At 49.2% G+C, this 21,755-nt stretch overlaps 1 protein-coding gene across 1 annotated transcript in view; it reads right to left on the reverse strand.

Annotated features, from left to right (window-relative positions):
* Window positions 1-21,755, reverse strand: part of LOC149356445 (uncharacterized) — a 45,375-nt gene that overhangs the window by 15,883 nt on the left and 7,737 nt on the right. The window contains exons 4-5 of the mRNA XM_089576346.1: window positions 3,633-3,743; window positions 2,325-2,420 (exon numbers count right to left, since the gene is read on the reverse strand). Coding sequence (XP_089432472.1) covers window positions 2,325-2,420; window positions 3,633-3,743 — 207 coding nt within the window. The remainder of the gene's footprint in view (window positions 1-2,324; window positions 2,421-3,632; window positions 3,744-21,755) is intronic.

Below are 21,755 nucleotides of genomic sequence, written 5' to 3' on the forward strand. Positions count from 1 at the left end.
GTAAACATGTGAAAGCAAACCGCTATCACGCAATGGCTTTCACTGTCCATGCTAATATATGTGATGCCAATAGAATTCTGTTAGCATGCAGTTGCGCAAACAGCTGCCACGACGTGCCGACTGGAATCATAACAGTGAATAAATCATAGTTCATGATCCACGGCGCCGAAATGAGCAGTGGCTGCCGAGAAAGGGAGCGCAGATAGAGGTTCTCGTCAAATGCGTGCAAGTCTCGCTGCATTCTTCGCAATTTCGAAGGTCACGAGCCCAAAACCAAACACCGCCGTAGATGTCGCTGCGCAGACATGACTAACGCATGAGGGAACACGACATCAAAAAATTTTTGTGACAGGCGCCACAAAGCAGGCGACAGCGCCCGAGATAACGCGACTGATGGAAATTCAAATGGAATTGAGAAAGAGAGATATTTTCTAATTTCAGAAACTTCTTGCTGTTTGATATCCCTCTCTTTTTTTTACAGATTCTAGCGCCAATACCGCAATCAGTTGCGTTCACAGCGGATAGCGGACCAGTCACTGCTTCAGAGGAGGTGTTTCCAACCAGCCGGGACGGAAGTTGCTTCCGCTTTCCTCCCCTTGCGAGGGCCTCTACCAAGCTTTCCTTCACCCAAGAACCACGTGGGGCCTGAGGGCCGCGAGGAAGGCGACGGCAAGTGAAAATCGCTGAAGCAGTAGGTGGCCGGGCCGATTTCGTCACAGCACACATGCATAAGGGGGACAAGCATCCTAAAACGAGGACTCTGGGCAGGACTTACCTTGTTTGCTGGAGGGCAAAGTGCCATGCGTTAGAAATTTATTTCCCGCTAAGGACAATGCATATGTGAAATAACCAACGAGGTTCTATTGCATATGTTTGAAAACGACATTTGTGATGTGCTTGAAACCATGCACGGTCTTCAATGCTCTATACCTGCCGCGGTGGTTCAATGATGGCTCAGTGTAACGTTAGGGCGCTCGGCTAGTGAGTCGGATATCGGTTCGAACTCGACCACGCCGGCAGCGTTCGGATGGAGGCGACACGCAAAAGGCGTCTGTGCGCTGTGCGATGTCAGTGCACGTCAAAGATCCCCAGGTGGTTGAAATTAATCCGGAGTCCTCCACTACGGCACCTCTTTCTTCCTTTCTTCTTTCACTCCCTCCTTTATCTCTTCCCTTACGGCGCGGTTCGGGTGTCCACCGAGATATGTAAGACAGTTACAGCGCCATTTGCTTTCCTCAAAAGCCGATTTCAATGTTCCTGCTATGATTTCAAAGGTTTCAGTCACCGTGGATTCAGTGCATGTATGCACTCGGTACGGTGTCACAATCAGTAAGGGGCGAAAATGCTCATTTGAAGGAAAAGCGACACAGCTGTCTCATTCTCGATGAACACCTCATTTACGCCGTCGGGAAATGTATGCATAGAGGGATACAGCTGTAAAAAACAGTAGTTGCTAACACTTTCCGCGGTCTACGGCGTCCTGTACTTCTCTGCTCGCTAATCGTAAAGGTAAATGCGATCAGCTTTTTAAACTTTTTCTATATTAAACGAGCGACGTATCAAACCTCTAGAGCTTATTTTTTTTTTGTTCTGCTAAGCTTCTCGCTTGCGTAACAAGGAAAGTGTCGACAACGGACTTCTTTTTCGTCGTGGAGGAAGCCAGTTCGGCGGTCGTAAATGTGGGCGGAGCTTCACTTAAGACTTAAGTTGTATCCGACAGTAGTAAAAGCGGGAAGAGAGAAGGAGGTGCCGTAGATCAGGACACCTCATTAACTTTGACAACCTAAAGATCGGTAACTTATATACAGTGACATTGTACACAGAACACGAGACTTTTGCACTCTGCCTCCATCAAAATGTGGCCGCCGCAACTGGCATTTCTACCAAAATGCGGCCGCATTTGGTCCCGCGTCGTCATGATCAGCAGTCGAGTTCAGTATTCCAGTGAGCCACCGCGGCGGTCACATAGTATCAAGGGTCAGTTTCAACAGTCGTTCATTCGAAAGCAGTATGCAGCCACGTTACGGCCTGCAACCTGCATCCAATAGTACAAGCGCTGTACGGAGAGAAGTCCGTGGCCATCGCTATTCGTACAGAGGTGTTTTTTTTTGTTTTCGACAGAGGCTCTCCAGGGAAAGGCACATGCTGTATAAACAGTTCTACGAAACGGGAACATACGGGACTGTACAGAGGTCTTAATACAGTGTTTGCTGGGAGTAAACATTATATCTAAAATATCAAGTGCGTCCCAGTGTTAAAAAGACAGTAGGGCACACAACACCAAGGAAACGAAAACACCGGCTAAAAGTAGCCCCAGCGCTTACGATTCTTTGACGGATTCTTCTGACCTGCTCGTGGAAGCCTCCTGGTCGTCCTTGCCGCTGCGAGTCCCGCTCGAGGGTTCCTTCGTGCCAAGAGCGCTGCGAATTGTAAGGTTGAAGGACGAGGAAGAATAAAGACAAATATGAAAAGTTGTAATGCATGCGCTGTCGCAAAAAGCACCGAGGGTGGATTTAAGGAAGATAGCTGCAGTCGCCCCTTTCCAGCCTCAAGCAAGAAATTTAGTTTGGAAAAAACCGCGTTGGCCAACTGTGGGACTAAAGGGGAAGCAGGGCGCATCTCTCGCTGAGGACGTTTCAGTATGATATGTACGAAAAATCCTATTTTTCTTTGGCGATGTCCACGAACTACACTACATCTTAATACGCTGTTTGCTGGGATGATCATCATTAAGGCAAAAGCCTTCCTTGGCTATGTCGACGACTTAGCGTCCGCAAAAGATCCCGGCAGGAGTAGCAGAGAACTATAGAGAGTAATGCCAGGCAAAAAAATTTGATGCCAATCGGATCAATAGTTAACTAATTAGGGCCAAAAAGGCCAAAAGTGGGCGTGGTCGGTTGGCGAGTGGCCCGGATTTTAATTGCAGGAATGTCCTACCACCTGTCGCCCCACGTGACCTACCACGTGACTGGCCCAAGTGACCGCATAGGTGGGCGGAGCCAACGCGCTGCCCGAAATTTGAATGTCCGAAATAAATACCGAGGTTAAATGATCGGGGCTTTGGAGTTAATCAAAATCTAATCAATAATGACAAAAAATAGAAACGCCAGTAGTAACTGAAGATGACTTAAGATGCATTACACTTAATTAAGGTGGATTAATGTGGGTATAATGGCACTTGATGGACAATTGGAATGTATTAAAGGTGAATTACAGTAAACAAATTGTGAACTCGTTGTGAATTAAGTAGCATTTAAATTAATCAAGTCTGCAATAACTGAATTAAATGTGGATTGTGTGAGAACTGTGAATCAAGTGTAATAGGTGTGAAATAAATCGTTTATTTTAATTAAATGCGAATTAATTATAGAGTAAGGTGCATAAACTGTGGTTTCAGGTGAATTATGTGATTCGATTGGAAGACGTGACTTCACAATCGACATAGATGCAAAGAGGAGGAAATAGAGGCCGCGAGGAGGCGTCAGTGCTTTCGCTTTTTCCCAACGCGATTTCCAGAGTACCCTCTAACGCTTTTTTTTTAAATATCAGGAGCGTCACAGAATTACAAAGGCAGTGGCGCACACAACACGAACGTACCGAAAACACCGGCTAAAAGTAGCCCGAGCGCTTACGATTCTTTCAAGAACTCCTCCGAGCTGCTCGTGGAAGCCTGCTCCTCGGCCATGGCGTTGCGAGTCGCGGTCAAGGGTTCCTTCGTGCCCAGAGCGCTGCCAATTGTTACGCTGCAAAACGAGGAAAAAAGGAGCAAAATGGAAAGCTGTAATGCGCGCGCTGTCGCACAATGCACCAAGGGTGGATTTAAGGAGGAGAACTGCAGTCGTCCCTTTGACTCCTCAAGCAATAAATTTAGTTTGGAAGAAATCCGATGACCAACTGTCGCACTAAAGGGGGGGGGGCGCCTCTCTCAGCGAGGACTTTTCTGCATGATATTTATGACAAATCCTATTTTTCATCGGCGAAGTCCATGAACTACACTACATCTTACTTAGCTGTTTGCTGGGAAGATCATCTTTAAGGCGAAAGCCTTTCTTGGCTATGTGGACGATTTCATGTCCGCAAAAGATCTCGGCAGCTGTAGCGAGCAGCTATAAAGAGATATATCCCCTAAAAAGTGGTCATAAACGAAGAGGGGTGGTGTGAGGATGCCGGGCGAAAAAAATTGGTGCCAATCGGGTTACGAGTGGGCGTGGTTGGGCGCGAGTGGCGGGAATTTTGAATCTCCGGAAGTGCGCATCCGGTATCCCCCCCCCCCGCCCGGGACTTACTATGTGATTGGCTCACGTAACAGGAAAGCTTGGCGGAGCCAACGCGCGACGCGAAATTTCAATGTCCCAAATTAATACCGACGTGAAACGATGGGGGCTTTGGAGTTAATCGAAATCTAATCAATGACAAATTATAGAAACGCCAATATTAAATGATTAGTTTGGTTTATTGGGGTTTAATGTTCCGAAGCAACTCAGGCTATGAGGGACGCCGTAGTGAAGGGCTCCGGAAATTTCGACCACCTGGTAAATGAGGATGAATTGAGGTGCACTAGAATGAATTAAGGTGAATTAATCCTAAATTAAGGTGGGTGCCGGAATAATGTGACTTACTGATACATTCGAATGAATTAAGGGACCCGTGCTGGCCCCAGTCTTATTTAACATCGCTCGGTGTTCTTTGGCATGGCAACTGGCTAATATTCCGGATATCTTTTATTTGATTATGCGAATGATGTTACCGTTTGGTCAGTGCACACGGACCTTATTCACCAAGAAGGCCTTCAGACCGCTCAGGACAAGACCCCTCAATAGTGCACCAAGATTGGTCTGGCGCTGTCGGTTGAAAAGACAAATTCTATGTCTATCACAACCAGTGGGGTAGACGCCGCCTTTTCCTCACACCTACACAGCTGTCGTTGAAACTTTGAACGGCCAACTATTTACTACAGCCTAGTTGATGCGGGTGCTAGGTGTCGACCTGGACAGCTCTGGTTCTGTAGCACCCTGGGTTCGATCTGCCCGACAGAATGCCGCAAGCATGCTGCACCTGTTCCGTCGAATTGCCCGGAAAACAGGTGGCGCATGCTTTAATATGGCTCGGACGTTAGTCCGCTCTCTTTTGCAGCCTCGGCTTGTTTATCAAGCTCAGTTCCAACGCCTTTCCCCAAGAGATTGGGACCGACTGGAAACAGTCAACAGAGAGCTCATGCGAGTTATCACTGGCCTTCATTCTTTTAACCCTGTTCACACATTACAAGGGGAAGCTCAGCTGAATACGAATGATTATCTCGTGGAGGAGCGGCGTAATGCGCGCAGCTTGAAATCAACAGCAATCCCGGCGGCATCTGCCCTCGCAAGTTATTTTGACCCTACATAACCACTTCTTTACACGACGCCTTTGGAACTTCCTCCTTGTCAGCATACCCAGGTGACCGACAACCGACCCCTGCGTGTTACCGGCACAGCTCATCGTTCAGTGAGAGAGCCAACGTGAACGCAAGCTCAGACGGTCACATATTGCACACCAGTCTCCTCTGTTCAGCTCTACCTAAATACGCCAGACACGTTCCTGCATCGCAGAGGCGCCGCTTCCCACTGTGATAGCAGAGCTCATTGACATTCGTGACAGCTTTTACGCTTTAAAGGACGTACTATCTACTGCAGCGAACTCTCTTCTCCTCTACACGTACTCACCACAAGCAGTAGGGACTCTAGGGCACGTATGCTGTCCCCTGGGAATTGTTATTGATGTGTGCACCATCGTGCAATCGTATACATGCCCAGTCCGAGTTTTGTGGCCTCGACGCAATGCGCAGGGAAGCGGACAGTGCGTCCCACCCACTGCAAGTTCCTTACTCGCTTCCTCTACTGAAACTATGCGCAGGAGACGACATCCTGCCTAACAAGGAATTTCTCCGCCGCGCCCCGAGTGCATTAATACCACCGCGTCGATCCAACCTTCCCGGCGATTTAACTCGTCGTGAGGAGGTGGCGCCGAGGGTGGGTGCTGCGCTGACGCCTGCCGTCAGGGCCAGCTGGACATCACAGACCCCGCTTTTGAACTGCCCCTTCTGCCACGCTTCTGCTGCAGACGCAACGTTAGACCACTTACTTTAACTTGCCCACGACTTCGGGAGGCACCCAAGCGACACCTCGGCATTCAGGGTTCCCACCCCAGCCGACCACGAGACACACTAATCTGCACTGATGGGCCGCCGTACCGGACCTAGGTGGCATCTGTAGCCGCCACCGGTTTGCATATGTATATCTAACTCTCTTATGCCACAGGGCATATTTGCGCAAGAAAAATAAAGGTAAATTTCAACAAATGAATTGTGAATTAATTGTGACTTAAGTGGGATTTAAACTAATTAAGTGTGAATGAAATGGTTTAATTGTAGATTGTGTCAAAATTGTGAGTTTAGCGAGTTAGGTGTGAATGAAATGAAATAATTTTTAATTAACTGCGAATTAATTATAGAGTTAGGTGCATTAACTGTGGTTTAAGGTGAATTATGTGATTCTATTATCAGACGCGATGTCACCATCGACATAGAGGCAATGAGGAGCAGCTAGAGGCTGCAAGGAGGCGTCAATGCTTTCGCATTGCTCCAATGCGGTTTCCGCAGTGCCCCCTAACGTTTTTTTTTTTTGAATATCAGGAGCGTCACAGAATTACAACGGCAGCGGCGCACACAACACGAAAGAAACAAAAACACGGGTTAAAAATAACCCGAGCGCTTACGATTCTTTGGCGGATTCCTCCGACCTGCTCGTTGAAGCCTGCTGGTCGTCCACAACGTTGCGAGTCGCGCTCAAAGGTTCCCTCGTGCCAGGAGCGCTGCTAATTGTTACGCGGCAGGACGGTAAATAAGGGGGAAATTTTGAAACGTTCTAATGCACGCGCTGTCGCACAAGGCTCCAAGGGCGGATTTAAGGAGGAGAGCTGCAGTCGCCCCTTTAACCCCTCAAGCAAGAAATTTAGTTTGGAAAGAATCGCCTTTGCCCGCTGTCAGACTAAAGTGGGAATTGGGCGCATCTCTCTGCGATGACTTTTGTGTATGATATTTATGACAAATCCTCTTTTTTTTGCCGAAACGAATCGGTCTGCGTGCCGATACAGCGCAGCAGTTGATACGCACGACATAAATATCCTGAAGGAAATGGCTGCGTTGCCAGCAGCCGCCAGAATAGCCTGAAAAAGAGGATGCTGGCAGTGTCTTCTTATTGGCTCGCTGGGCACACGTGACGCATGGAGCAACGGTATGGAGCACGAACACAATGCTGCGTTCCAGCGGATACGTGGCTTAGTTGATTAGCACTGCGTTTGTGGACGCAAAAGACCGCAATTCGGAGCCCCCATCGAGACGAACTTTTTTTATATACACTCCGAGATTCTTTGGTTTAGGTTAGAGTGACGGCTAATGGAAGTATTTTTAGTAGAGCATTCTGCAAGCAGAAAAGTTGGAAAAAGAGAATGCCGGCAGCGCCGTTTCAATGGTTCTGTGCCGCGATGAAATTGAAATGGGGTCATACTATCGGCATAGTTCTCTGCAGGTTATTTGGTCGGCTGCCGGCACAGGAAGTCTCGTCCCATACTTAAAGCACAGTGTCAGGAAGCTTGACGTCGATTAGGGCAGCTAAGAGCTAGCATCAAAGAAAAAAAATTCACTGAAAAATTACGATGAAAGGTATTGCGAAATACAAGCTCAGGTGTCGACGTATTTGAAAGATAGGCGACAGCATGACGGACATGCATTGCCGAATGGCGGCGGCGTTTGGCGTCCGAAAACATGTGGGCAAGCCCCGCCCTTCCCCCCTCCCCCTTACATGGCACGAGGCAACGCTTAGGGGGCTGCCCTCACAGGGCAAAGGACAACCCATGGAGGGCTACCCGCTTGAGGGCGTCGGTAAATATCCGGCGTTGGTCAGCAGCAGCGGAGCTGGCCAGGAGAGTCTACCAGTATGACTCCGCCGGGGTCGGGGATGGAAGGCATGGGAAGGTAGGGTTTCTGAGGAGGACGTGAAATCTCCCGATTTCCTGCAGAGCCTACAGGAGGAGATGAACTTATAGGGGTAGTGCATATGACAGAGAATAGGGATGAGAGCAGTACTGGTTTGTAGTCGGCACCAGTGGGAGGCCTTTGTTAGGATTAGGAAGGGAGCCGGCGGTGCGTAAATGCTCCGGGTATCTCGGTATCTCTGAAGGTAAGCAGACGCTCCAGGGATAGCACAGGGGGTCCAACTCCAGCCCGGAAAGTGAGACCTCGGGTGAGGGAGTGGGCCACCTTGTTACCTGGAAAGCCTGCGTGTGCATGCCTCAAAAAGCGCTGTAGCTGTAACTCGATCTTCCTTCTCTTCCCTCCTCGCGCAGTCTTCTTTCCCGCCGTGATTTCACCCGCTCCTGCGCTCCTCGCTCGCACTTCCGCTTACGCCAACGCAGCTCAGGAAGAAGTAGCGCTCTTAAATATTCCCAGATATCCTACGGGCTAACCTTGACCAGGTGGCCTGATCTTATATTCCCCAGTGCCCTCAGCTGATCTCCTGCCGTTACGACTTGGATGCAGCATAGTTCAGTGTGCAGAAAGCTCCTTGTAAAACGCGAAACCAAACGATGAGGAACAACGTCCTACGTGCAAACAGTAGACGCTCGCTAAGCAGTTGCAGGCAGCAGCTGCCAATGGTCTGGTTGTCAAACGCACCACGAAAGTGGCGAACGCGCTCCCGAAGCCTTAGCCTTACGGGCATTTGGGCCACGGGCTCCCGCTACTGGCAGCCATTGCAAACTGCCGCCGACTTACGTGCCAGTTCCAGGTTGCTGCCACCAATGAGCCTGGACCGAGCCGTCGAGCTGTGTTTGGTTCACCGCGAGGACTGCGACGTCCGTTGAGAACACGGGCGTGTGCACGAGGCGAAATCACGCGACAGCTGTATGTGACGAAGAAAAAGAAGCAAGCACAAGGCTCCAACAACACAAAATATGCCTTTTTTTAGGTTTTCAAGCGCGCAACCGCGGAACCGAGCTCATATAGAATGGCAGCTTGATGTCTGGCCCCAGAGAAAGTGCTTTTTCTGGCGTCACTTGTTCTGTTCTCTTGGTGGTGTGAAAAAGTTTGGTTGGTTGGCGTGAAATAGAAAGGGCACATACCAACTATGCGGGAGTTGCCAAGACATAGGCGAAGAATTGCTGAAAAGAAGAGCGTTTAACGGGGGAAAAGAAGTAGTAATAGGGTATAGGCTGACAGACTGAGCGACGCAACGAAAGGGGACCTGTTAGCTTGGAGATTGGAGACTAGACAATGGTTTCGTGTGCAAATTCGAATAGAATGCAAGCAATGTTTCACGTTTGCACTGACTGAGAGCGGGGAGGCGAAAGAAAAAAAACCTTCAGAATGGGATTCGCGGAATTTCTAGAAAAAAATTTTGGGCAGGAGAGCGCATCCTTGTGACGCTCCGTCCAATCCAAGAAGCGAATTTAAAGAAGGAGGAAGATGTAGAAGAGGAAAGGCAGGGAGGTTAACCGAAAACAGATGATGAGTCTGCCGCGTCCACTGTCATTGTTCTTTAAATGTTTTCGGTTACATTTAAAGAACAACCACAGTGGACGCGGCAGACTCATTTCATGAAAGGAAATTCGTAATAGGCGCCTCCTAGAAGAAGAGAAGCGGGTGCAGAACAACAGGTAGTGATCTACTGTCTCCGGTTCGGCACAATATGTGCACAGTAGGGAAAACGCCAGGCCAGATCTGTGAAGGTAGAAATTTAGCAGTGGAATCCGGCAACGCAAACGCGTGAAAGAGTCCTCCAGCCTGACGAGCGCTATTCTTTGCTGCTGCAAGGATGCAGAAGATGCTGAAAACCGGGTGAATAAGCAAGAGCCGAGGCAGCAAATTCCTGAAATATTATGTAGCTGCGAAACCTTACCGCAGCAGTAAACACATAGACTGGCAGCACAGCAATAATTGGGCCACAGAGAGAGACCCCTGATAAGGAATTTGCATCCTCATTTAAGTGAAAACCGATGTGCTCCGGTACTCAAGGTAACCATACTGAATTTAAATGGAAAGGGATGAGAAACTTAAAGTGATGTAATGCCCGAGCCCCGCCATGGTGCATGAGTGGTTATAGCGCTCGACTGCAGGCCCAACAGACGTGGGTTCAATACAACGAACGTAATGCACGAGACTCAGTGAGTGTGTGTATGTGTGTGTGTGTGTGTGTGTGTGTGTGTGTGTGCGTGTGCGTGTGTGTGTGTGTGTGTGTGTTAGCGTGCGTGCGTGCGTGCGTGCGTCCGCGTGCATATTGCCACGTATCATCGTAGTGGCCGTTCCTTCGTACTCAGTGCCGCAGGAACGAGGCTTTATCATTTTGTTCGTGACGCAAAAAGTGACCGGACTAATCTCGACTGATCACAGCCATGAAGAATGCATCTACGTTTTTCGAGATTACTGTAGTTGATTTTGACCTTTTATCTCGATGTTTCCTTGCCGGCTTTAAATTAAGCGATGCAGCAAGCGGCGGGCATCCGTAGTTCGACGACCGCCGAGCACGCTTGATGCTGTCGTCCGAGCTCCTCCAGACCCAGCGAAGTTCTTTTTCGGCGCTGGCTAGTTGAGAAGTGTCGAGAACAAGTGCAGGCGGGCCCTGGATCCACTGCAATCCGGAGGTTTCGCAACCAGCCTCCCAGCCCAGGCACCATGCCTTTGCCGATGCACAGGCCAACTACTTGTCTTTCGTGCTAGCAGCAGCCCAGGCGGCCGCCCGTGACGTCATGGCAGGCCCGAGGACCTGCTGCCCCTCCGGTGTTCTGTGCGCCGCCCCCAAAGGCGTACTGTTTCCAGTTCACTGTTACTTCCGACGCGACTGCGGACGAATACATGGTGTTCCTTTCACGGAACAGGAAAACCTTGTCAGTAAGGTCAATGACATAGCCAAATTAATAGAGGTATCTGAAGTCAGTGCTCGTGACCTGGAGGCTTGCCACAGGCTTCCTGCAAAACGGAACAAAATAGCGGCCATTCTAGTTAGATTTGAGAGACAAGAAGTTAGGGATGAATGGTTGCGGCTGAAAGGTTCTCTAAAGGATTGCACTGACGACATTTACTTCTGTGAAAATTTAACCCGTAGAGCCAGATACCTCCTACAGGCAACAAAGGAATGGGCTAAAGTCAACAATCACAAATTCGTTTGGCATGCCCATGGCAAAATCCTTGTGCGCAAAAAGGAAGGCGACCCTGCCTGTGTCGTTAGTTCTATACATGACTTGGCAAAGCTTGCTTCTTAGGCTGCTGTACTCCGTGAATTTTTGTGAGGCCTTCTTTTGTTTATGGCCTCTAACAGCTGCCCATTGCCATGTGAAATATGCAATACTCATCCACAAGAGTGGTTTCACCAATCTGTTTTAAAATGCTTTCGTTTGAATGCACGATCAATAAAAAAATAAATGTGAGGAATTTAATATTCTAGTTGACAGCTTTGGTTTCAGCCTGGATGTAATCATGCTTTCAGAAACGTGGCTCAGTGAAAACGGTGATTTTCGGTTACCTTCTTTTTCAACATTTGCTATGAATCGGCGCGCCTCACGCGGTGGTTGTGTCTGTATTCTTGCCAGTGATAAATTAGACTCCGACATTCTTGATGTACTTTGCTGTAGTTCTGCTGATGTTGAAGTTGTGTCAGTCCTAACCAATAACACAGTTTTGTCCGTGTTCTAGAGACCACCGAAAGGTGATGTGCCCTGTTTTCTAGAATACTTTGAATTTTTCCTTAAATACATCACTGAACATAAATATCATGCGATCATTAGTGGTGACTTCAATATAGATATGACGACCACTACACCTAACAGTGAGAACTTTGACATACTTTTGAAGTGCTTTGGTTTCACTATTACTACTTCGAAACCCACTCGTGTGACTCCAACGTCAGAAACTCTAATAGACTTATTCACAACGAACATTGTAACCTCATCTATATGTTCAGGTGTCACGTGCTGTGATCTTAGCGATCACATGGGCATATACTTCTTGTGCAGGAAAATAATTCGCAAGCGAACATCCCGTCTTCCGCATTCAACTCAACACATCACACCAACAGCTCTCGAAAGTTTTTGTGCAGATATTTCATTGATTGACTGGAGTGACGTACATGCCATAGCTACTGCAAACGAAACATATAATTTATTCTTAGAAAAGTTCTGTGGTGCGTATAAAAGGCATATTATTTATAAAGCTAGATAGACTTCTAATAAGATAAGGAAAGCCTGGATATCACGAGAAATGTATCGCCGTATAAAAGAGAAAAACAAGTTGTACCAATCGTTTATTAAATCAAAAAGTCCTGCTTGTTTGGCAGAATTCAAAAAGTTTAGAAATAAACTGAACACTGACATTCGCAAAGCAAGAAACACTTATTATGAAAAGTACTTTGATTCACGCAGCTGCACAGATGGTCTATGGAGAAAAGTTCGCTCGCTGGATGGCTTTTCTTCTGACAATAAACCGGTAAACAGTATTACATATTGCCATGTATCATTGCAGTGTGTGTTCGTTCACGCTCAAGGCAGCAGGAAAGGGTCGTTATCACTTTTGTTCGTGGCGCGAGAAGCGACCAGACTAATCTCGATTGTTCGCAGCCATGAAAGGCTGCATCTAGGTTTTTCCAGATTACCGTAGATGATCTTGACCTGTTATCTGGAAGTTTCCTTGCCGGCTTTAAATTGAGCGATGCCGCGAGCGGCGGACATTCGTAGTTCGACGACCGACGAGCACGTTTGTTGCTTACGCCGCCGCCGAGTGATTCAGTTCTTTTGTGGGCGCAAGTCAGCCCAAATAAAGAGCTTCGTTTCCAAGACTGGTTGGTGTCTTCCTGACCGCTGGACTGCCGTCACTGCAACGTGACATCTGGTGGAGGTGCTGGGTAGCCTCCCATGTTCCGGACACCCCCTACAAGTCGAGACGCCAGCCCTTTGAGTCATCTACCGCAGGACCTGAGTCCAGTCCACCGCGCAAGCCGACGCCTGCAAGGGGACGCACCAGAGTTCGGGATTCTGCCGGACCCCACCCGGAAGCGGAAGCCAACAGCAACGTCCACCATGAGCTTGCCCCAGACGATGACTCCAATCATTCTTCAGCAGCCCCGGGTGCCACCAACCTTCAACGCTTCGCCTGGAGCCGACCCCGAAGAATGGCTGGAACAGTTCGACCGTGTGGCTGTCTTCAACAACTGGGACGATGCCACGCCACTTAGGTACGTGTTCTTCGCCTTGGAGGGACCAGCAAAAGTCTGGTTTGAGAATGAGGAAGCTAACCTCACGAACTGGGAAACCTTCAAGGAGCAGCTTCTAAAGACCTTCACGAACGTCGTGCGAAAGGAGAGAGCCCAGCAGCTGCTACAGTCTCGCATACAACACCCAAACGAGACCGTTGCTGTGTACACTGAGGAAATGAAGCGTCTCTTCCGGCGTACCGACGCAAGCATGAAAGAAGAATAAAAAGTAAAGCTGCTCATGCGAGGAGTTAAAGAGCAGCTCTTCGCCGGCCTCGTCCGCAACCCACCGAAAACTGTCGCGGAATTTGTAGAAGAGGTATCCACGATGGAAAAAACTCTTGATGCCCGAGCCCGCCAGTATGACCGCCAGCAGCGCGTTTTCTCAGCAAGCTGCCTGGACACCGCTAACAGCAATGACCTGCGGGAGGTTATACGTCAAGTTGTGCGAGAGGAGCTCCGACGATTGCTGCCAACGGGAACGCAGCCGCAACCTTCACCGCTCCCTGACGTCATCCGGGACGAGGTTCAACAGGCCTTGGGTGTGACGCCGACACCCACGCAGCCTATGCAGCCCCCAGCCATGACTTACGCCGCAGCTGTGCGCCGTCCTGCACCTCGACGACGGGACCCAAGCCCCTATCGCCCTCAGCCAGCTGCGTTGGACCGCCGCCCTCTCGCCCCAACCCGCCCGTCCTACGAGCGTCGCACACAGCCGAGGAAATGCGACGAGTGGAGAACTCCCGACCAGTGCCGCCCACTATGCTTCCACTGCGGCGAAGCCGGTCACGTCCTCCGGCACTGCCCATACAGAAGACTGGGCATCCGAGGGTTCTCTTACGACGCCCCACGACCCCGACCCGGCCAGCGACCAGCCGAACTCGAAGAGCTTTTGCGTCGGGAAGAATGCTCATCGCCGAGCCGCCTATCACGTTCCCCGTCGCCATCGTCCCGTGCTTCGTATCTCCTAGCCGAGGTTACGCCGTGCGTGGACGCTCCCCCAGCCCCCGAAGGTTAAACTGAATAAAGCAGCCTCTGGAGATGAGGCTGCTTCTAAGCGCAATGATAAAGATCCTCCATCGACGAGTACTCAAGACCATGCCGCAACTACGACGACAACACCGACGACGACCGGCCAGACTTGAAGCTTTTACCGTTGCCCAGTGAAGTAACGTCGCAGTACGCCCACCGCAGCCTCACGACTCGACGAAGCCGAGATCGTACACCGAAGACAACGTGCAATGCGAAAACGCGAGCAAGTGACCTTGAAGTTATGATCGACGATCACGCGGTTACTGCCTTGGTGGACACCGGAGCTGACTACTCCGTCATGAGTGGGCCACTCGCTGTCCGACTCAGGAAGGTCACAACAACTTGGGATGGCCCGCTGATCCGCACCGCAGGTGGTAACCTGATTACGCCGTCAGGACGCTGCACCGCGAGAGTTACTGTAAATGGGAGAACCTACGCGACAACCTTCCTGATCCTACAGCAATGCTCGCGAGACGTGATTTTAGGAATAGACTTCCTGAATGAACATCGGGCGATCATCGACCTTCGATCCAAGTCGAACAAGCTTTCCACGGACAAAGCCATATCTGCAGCGACGACAGCGACTCATCGCGTTGCCTTAAACGTCCTTGACGAAGTACTGAGCGTGCCGCCCCGATCAAGTGTCTTCGCCTGCATAGGTACTGGAGACGTCGAAACTGCCGAAGGCGTCATCGAGGGGAACACCCAGCTACTCCTGGATCGAGGACTGGCCGTCGCAAGGGGAGTCGCCCAAATCCGAAATGGCCAACCCAGGTGCTGCTAACCAACTTCACCGAAGAATACCGGCATCTAAACAAAGGTACGACGATCGCTTTCCTCGAAGAGCTGGCAGACATCAGAGACATATTTGCCCTACCCGACCAACCTGTAGAACCATCTAACCAAGGCCATCAACCAACGTTTGATATCAACCCGGCATTACCACGGAGCAGACAAGAACAAATACGCAGTCTTCTTCAAAAGTACAGCGATTGCTTCTCATCAGCATCGAATGTGCGAAGAGCCCGGCTTGCCAAGCACCGCATTGTCACAGACGAACACGCCCGACCACTGCGACAGAGCCCCTACCGCGTATCGCCGCTAGAACGCCAAGCTATTCGCAAGCAAGTTGAGGAAATGCTACGTGACGACGTCATCCAGCCATCAAGGAGCCCCTGGGCAGCACCAGTTGTCCTAGGGAAAAAGAAAGACGGCACCCTTCGCTTCTGCGTCGATTACCGCCGCCTGAACAGCATTACGAAGAAGGATGTCTACCCCCTCCCCCACATCGACGACACACTGGATCGGCTATGCAACGCTAAATACTTCTCATCGATGGACCTGAAGAGCGGCTACTGGCAAATTGAAGTCGACGAAAGAGATCGCGAGAAGACTGCGTTCATCACGCCAGACGGACTCTTCGAGTCCAAGGTTATGCCATTCGGCCTCTGCTCTGCACCAGCGACGTGCCAACGAGTAATGGATACGGTGCTCGCAGGCTTGAAGTGGCAGATTTGCCTCGTCTACTTAGATGATGTTGTTGTCTTCTCCTCAAACTTTGAAGACCACCTCAGAAGGCTTCGGATAGTGCTGGAAACGATCAAGTCTTCAGGCCTGACACTGAAACCAGAGAAGTGCCACTTCGCCTACGAGGAGCTGCTGTTCCTTGGTCACGTCGTAAGCAAGGATGGAGTTCGCCCAGACCCCCAGAAGACGGCTGCGATCGCAGTCTCCACAGCCTAATGACAAGAAAGCTATACGCAGATTCCTTGGATTGTGCGCTTATTACCGGCGATTCGTCAAGAACTTTTCGCGCATCGCTGAACCTTTGACCAAACTTACCAAGGCTGACGTGCCTTTTAAATGGGAAAGACCGCAAGAGGAAGCTTTCAACGGGCTGAAGCGCCGCTTGCAGTCCCCTCCTGTGCTCGGGCACTTTGATGAAAACGCCGAAACCGAAGTTCATACCGATGCAAGCAGTGTGGGCTTAGGAGCGGTCCTCGTTCAGAAAAATGGCAGAGAGGAGAAAGTTATCGCGTACGCTTGCCGTTCACTGTCGAGAGCAGAAGCCAACTATTCGACGACAGAGAAAGAATGTCTCGCCATTATTTGGGCCACGTCGAAATTTCGCCCCTACCTATACGGATGACCATTCAAGGTTGTGAGCGATCACCATGCTCTCTGCTGGCTGGCCAATTTGAAAGATCCCTCCGGCCGCCTTGCTCGTTGGAGCCTGCGTCTTCAAGAATTCGACATAACTGTAGTCTATAAATCTGGCCGCAAGCGTTACGATGCAGACTGCTTGTCACGAGCCCCTGTCGACGCAGCACCCGAAGAGGAAGACGACGACGCTTTCTTAGGACCGGTAAGCGCCAGCAGTTTCGCGGAGCAGCAGCACTCGGATCCTGACTTGCAAAGCCTAGTTGATTATCTGAAAGGCAAGACCGCATCGCCTCCCCGAGGGTTCAAGCGGCAACTGTCGTCCTTCGTCCTTCACAATAATGTCCTCCTGAAGAAGAACTTCGCGCCCAACAGGACAGTACATCTTCTTGTCGTGCCCAAGAATCTTAGGCAAGAAATTATGCAGGCATGTCATGATGAACCGACTGCAGGGCATCTCGGGATTGCTCGCACGTTGCACCGCATCCAGGAGAAGTACTATTGGCCGCGGCTAGCTACCGACGTTTCCCATTACGTGAAAACGTGCCGTGAGTGTCAGCGACGCAAAACGCCTCCTACTAGACCAGCCGGACTCCTGAACCCCATACCACCTGCAACTAAGCCCTTTCAGGAAATAGGAATGGACCTCCTCGGCCCCTTTCCGACTTCATCATCAGGTAACAAGTGGATCATCGTGGCCACCGACTACATGACCCGATACGCCGAAGCAAAAGCGTTGCCTAATGGTACCGCAACAGAAGTCGCAAAATTTTTTGTCGAGCAAATTCTCCTGCGACACGGCGCCCCCAAAGTGCTCATCACAGACAGAGGGACGGCATTTACAGCGGAGCTGACGCAAGCCATTTTAAACTACAGCCAGACAAGCCATCGGAGGACAACTGCCTATCATCCACAAACCAACGGACTCACAGAGCGTCTGAACAAGGCCATCGCAGACATGCTCTCCATGTACATCGACGCTGAACACAAGACGTGGGACTCCATTCTGCCCTACGTGATCTTCGCGTACAATACTGCCGTCCAGGAGACAACCAGGTTTACCCATTCCAGCTGGTATACGGCAGGAAGCCCACGACAACACTCGACGCAATGCTCCCGCACGTTTCTGACGAAGACAACCTCGACGTCGCCGCCTACCTTCATCGCGCCGAGGAAGCCCGAAGACTTGCGCGGCTTCGCATTCAACACCAGCAGCACACCGACGCCCGACGCTACAATCTGCGCCGACGAGACACGCATTACAAGCCAGGTGATCGGGTTTAGATATGGACGCCAGTTCGCCGCCGTGGATTGAGTGAAAAGTTGCTGCGACGCTACTTTGGCCCGTACAAGGTTCTCCGTCGCATCGGTGACCTCGACTACGAAGTCATCCCCGACGGCACGACAGCATCTCAGCGACGCCGCACACGCCCGGAAGTCGTACATGTCGTACGCCTGAAGCCATATTATGAACGCTAAAGGACTGGAAGTTTTCATTGTCCGTGTTTATTTTCATTTTAAAGCATCGAGACGATGCTTCTTTGGAAGCGGGGTAATGCCACGTATCATTGCAGTGTGTGTTCGTTCACGCTCAAGGCAGCAGGAAAGGGTCGTTATCACTTTTGTTCGTGGCGCGAGAAGCGACCAGACTAATCTCGATTGATCGCAGCCATGAAAGGCTGCATCTAGGTTTTTCCAGATTACCGTAGATGATCTTGACCTGTTATCTGGAAGTTTCCTTGCCGGCTTTAAATTGAGTGATGCCGCGAGCGGCGGACATTCGTAGTTCGACGACCGACGAGCACGTTTGTTGCTTACGCCGCCGCCGAGTGATTCAGTTCTTTTGTGGGCGCAAGTCAGCCCAAATAAAGAGCTTCGTTTCCAAGACTGGTTGGTGTCTTCCTGACCGCTGGACTGCCGTCACTACAACGTGACAGAAATAAAATGAACACTGACATTCGCAAAGCAAGAAACACTTATTATGAAAAGTACTTTGATTCACGCAACTGTACAGATGGTCTATGGAGAAAAATTCGCTCGCTGGATGGCTTTTCTTCTGACGATAAACTGGTAAACAGTATTACATATAAAGGCACTGACTATAGTGGTAATAGTCTTTGTAATGCTTTTAATGAATTCTTTACATCTCCGCATAGCACTCCTACAGATATACGATCATTTCCCAGAGAGAGGCATCTGCCTACCCTTTTCCTACAGCCTGTCTCTGTAAACGAGATCATCTCTGTATTTAGTGAGATAAATAACAGCATCTGCTGTGATGTTAATGACATCCAGATAGCTCCTGTCAGGCACGTAATTGATATTGTTGCCCCTCCGCTTGAACATATTTATAACTTGTGCTTAGAAACCGCTACTTTTCCACAAAACATGCAAACTGCAAAAGTAATAGTTCTTTTTAAAAAAAGAGATAAAAATGACCTCTCAAACTACCGACCAATCAGCATCCTGCCAGTCTTTTCAAAGGGCCTTGAAAAGGTGATACATGCGCGTCTTGAGAGGTTTTTAGAAGCTCACAACCTAATTACAGACTCTCAGTACAGATTTAGGAAAAACAGATCAACAGAACTCGCACTACTTCATCAAAAGGAATTCATATTAAATAATTTCGAACAGAAGAAGATTGTAATTGGAGTTTTCATAGATTTCACAAAAGTATTTGATCGCATAAATCACAATATACTGTTTGATAAACTAGAATATTATGGAATAAGAGGGAAATCACTTCAGTTAATCAAATCCTATTTGTCATGTCGCACACAGTACGTACAGATTAATAACTTAAAAATCAACAGTGAGACCGATTCAGTCCGGAGTGCCGCAAGGCAGCATATTAGGTCCAGTCCTATTTAACATTTACATTAATGATATTGTTGCCCTAGACCCTACAGTGCGTTTCATAATCTATGCAGACGACACGAGCATATTCATGCCTGGCAGCAATTCTGATCTTACACCACGTGTGCAAAACATATTAAATGCGCTGGAATCCTGGTCAACTTCGAATCTGTTAGCCGTTAATGTGTCGAAATCAAAAATTGTCATTTTTCGTCCTAAAAACAAGATATGTCACCTATCAAACGACCTTTACTACAAGTCGAATAGAATTGAAATAGTGCACTCATTCAGGTCATTAGGTGTAGTTTTCTCTGAACACATGCAGTGGGATGAACACATTCATGATATATCATTAAAATTATCAAGAGCTATTGGTCTTGTTTACCGCCACAGGAATTTATTGCCACAAACAGTGAAAATAATTCTGTACCGCGCTTTATTCTGCTCTCACTTGAATTACTGCACACTAATATGGGCCACCACAACAAACACAAACCTACAGAAACTGTCAGTACTGGAAAAAAAAGATGCTTAGAATAATATATGGGTTACCCTACGGACACACAACCAGGCACTTGTTTACCACATTCAGCGTTGTAAACGTCCAGAAAATATATAATTACAGGTTAATTAAATCTTACATAACTGAACAAAAAGCCTACTTAAACACAATTGCCCACTTAGCCTCACTTCAGGATTTCCAGACTCCATACCCACGTCACAAACCACACTGGTCTATACCTCTTACACGAACAAATTACGGGCACCAAATGCTTAATTACCGTCTCCCGCTACTTTTAAACATATTTATTGATTCAAACATTGATGTCCTTCATATTCCATTTTCCACCGTACGTGATTTTATAATTCAAAGCTTGTAATTATACTCATCCTTATTGATAAGCAGCACTAACACCACTTTTGGAATGAAGCCTTGCATTGTGTTATTTTTGCCTTACTATGTGTGTTAATGTTGTATTATGTGTTGTTAATTCTTTTGTTGCAGTTTCGTTTTTGTTTCTGCTGCATGTGTACAGTACGTACAGAGCGCAATGTGTCTAACTGTATGCTACTGCCTGAGAGGTGGTGAGAACTCAGTCAGGCGTCCTCGCTTTTTTTCTCACCACCTCCATCATTTCTGTTATGATGGAAATAAACATTATTATTATTATTATTAAAGGACATCCATCCTCAGCGACACGGGGACAAAGCGCCGTCTCCTTCGCTCTCTTTCGCAGGCTTGGCTGCATGCACAGCCACAGAAATCGACGTGACTGGCTGGAGGGCTCCCTCTGAGTTGTGTGTGCCGCTTCGTTCTTTAGTTGTAACCGACTATAGTGCTGAGGAGACCCCTTTTTGGGAACTGGCACAAAGGACCGCCCCCTCCCCTTGCTGTGCGGCCCTCCTGCAGGCGGGGTAGACTAGCGCCGCAGGAAAAGGAATTCTCGGAAAATGATTACAAGCACGTTATAAGCGGTGTTTTACATGACGGGTTGAGTTCAGGATTTGAGCTGAAAACAGGTTACTGGGTTCATGTAAACACCTAAGAGTCGGGTCCGGGAGTCGAGGGAGCGAGTCCAGTCAACTCCGCTGCAGGGGGTGGGTTAGTGGAAGGGGAGGTGATAAATGCTAACCTGTTATTCGCTTGCGCCGTAGCGCCTCCGAGGCAGCCGTGCATGCCGCAATCTTCCAGGCTGCCACTGCCCTTTCCCGCTGCACCGCTCGACACTTGGTGCCGCTGCTGTTGAACCGGTCGCGACTCGCTAAAATCGAGTTCATGTAAACATGCAGTCAAGTTGGGCTGACCTTGCTCAACTCGATCTCCTGGCTCGACCCGCCGAAGTCGGGTTCATGTAAACGAGGCTATAGTTGCCTGACAATAGACGGTGTGAAAATAGCAGCTGTTCCTACAGTTTCCAGGTATGCGCGCGTGGACACGCACGCATACACACACACATACGTGCACGCGCTTTTTCAATCTTTGATCCAACCAAATTGAGGCAAATCGACGCAAGGCAACAAAGATATGCATTTCAGCACGCGATGGAAAATTCTGGAGGGAATAAGCAACCTAATGATGTAAACTGGATGCAAGAAAGACGTACGTCTAAAATAAATAAGAGCACGCAGTTGAGGGTCCAAATGAGAGAGGGGAGCGGGTCGCCCTAAGTGCTTACAGAACTATCGCTTTGTAGCCGACCCCCTTTTTTTTGGCAGCGTTCCCGCACACCTTGCCCCCCCTCCCTTTCTTCGTACAATGTCTAGTCTCGAGTCCGCCTCGTGAATGGTATGCATCTGTATACTGCATTTTTGTGAACCTTGGCGAAATTCCGTCAAAGTTGATCGGAATTGGTTGCAAGCTGCCGCCGCATGTACGACGAATATTGGCTTCTGAGGTAAACACATTCCGACACCCTGCGGTGCTAACCCTCT

This window comes from Amblyomma mixtum, chromosome 3 (assembly GCF_055824585.1).
Source record: "Amblyomma mixtum isolate Tamu chromosome 3, ASM5582458v1, whole genome shotgun sequence".
NCBI lineage: Eukaryota > Metazoa > Arthropoda > Arachnida > Ixodida > Ixodidae > Amblyomma > Amblyomma mixtum.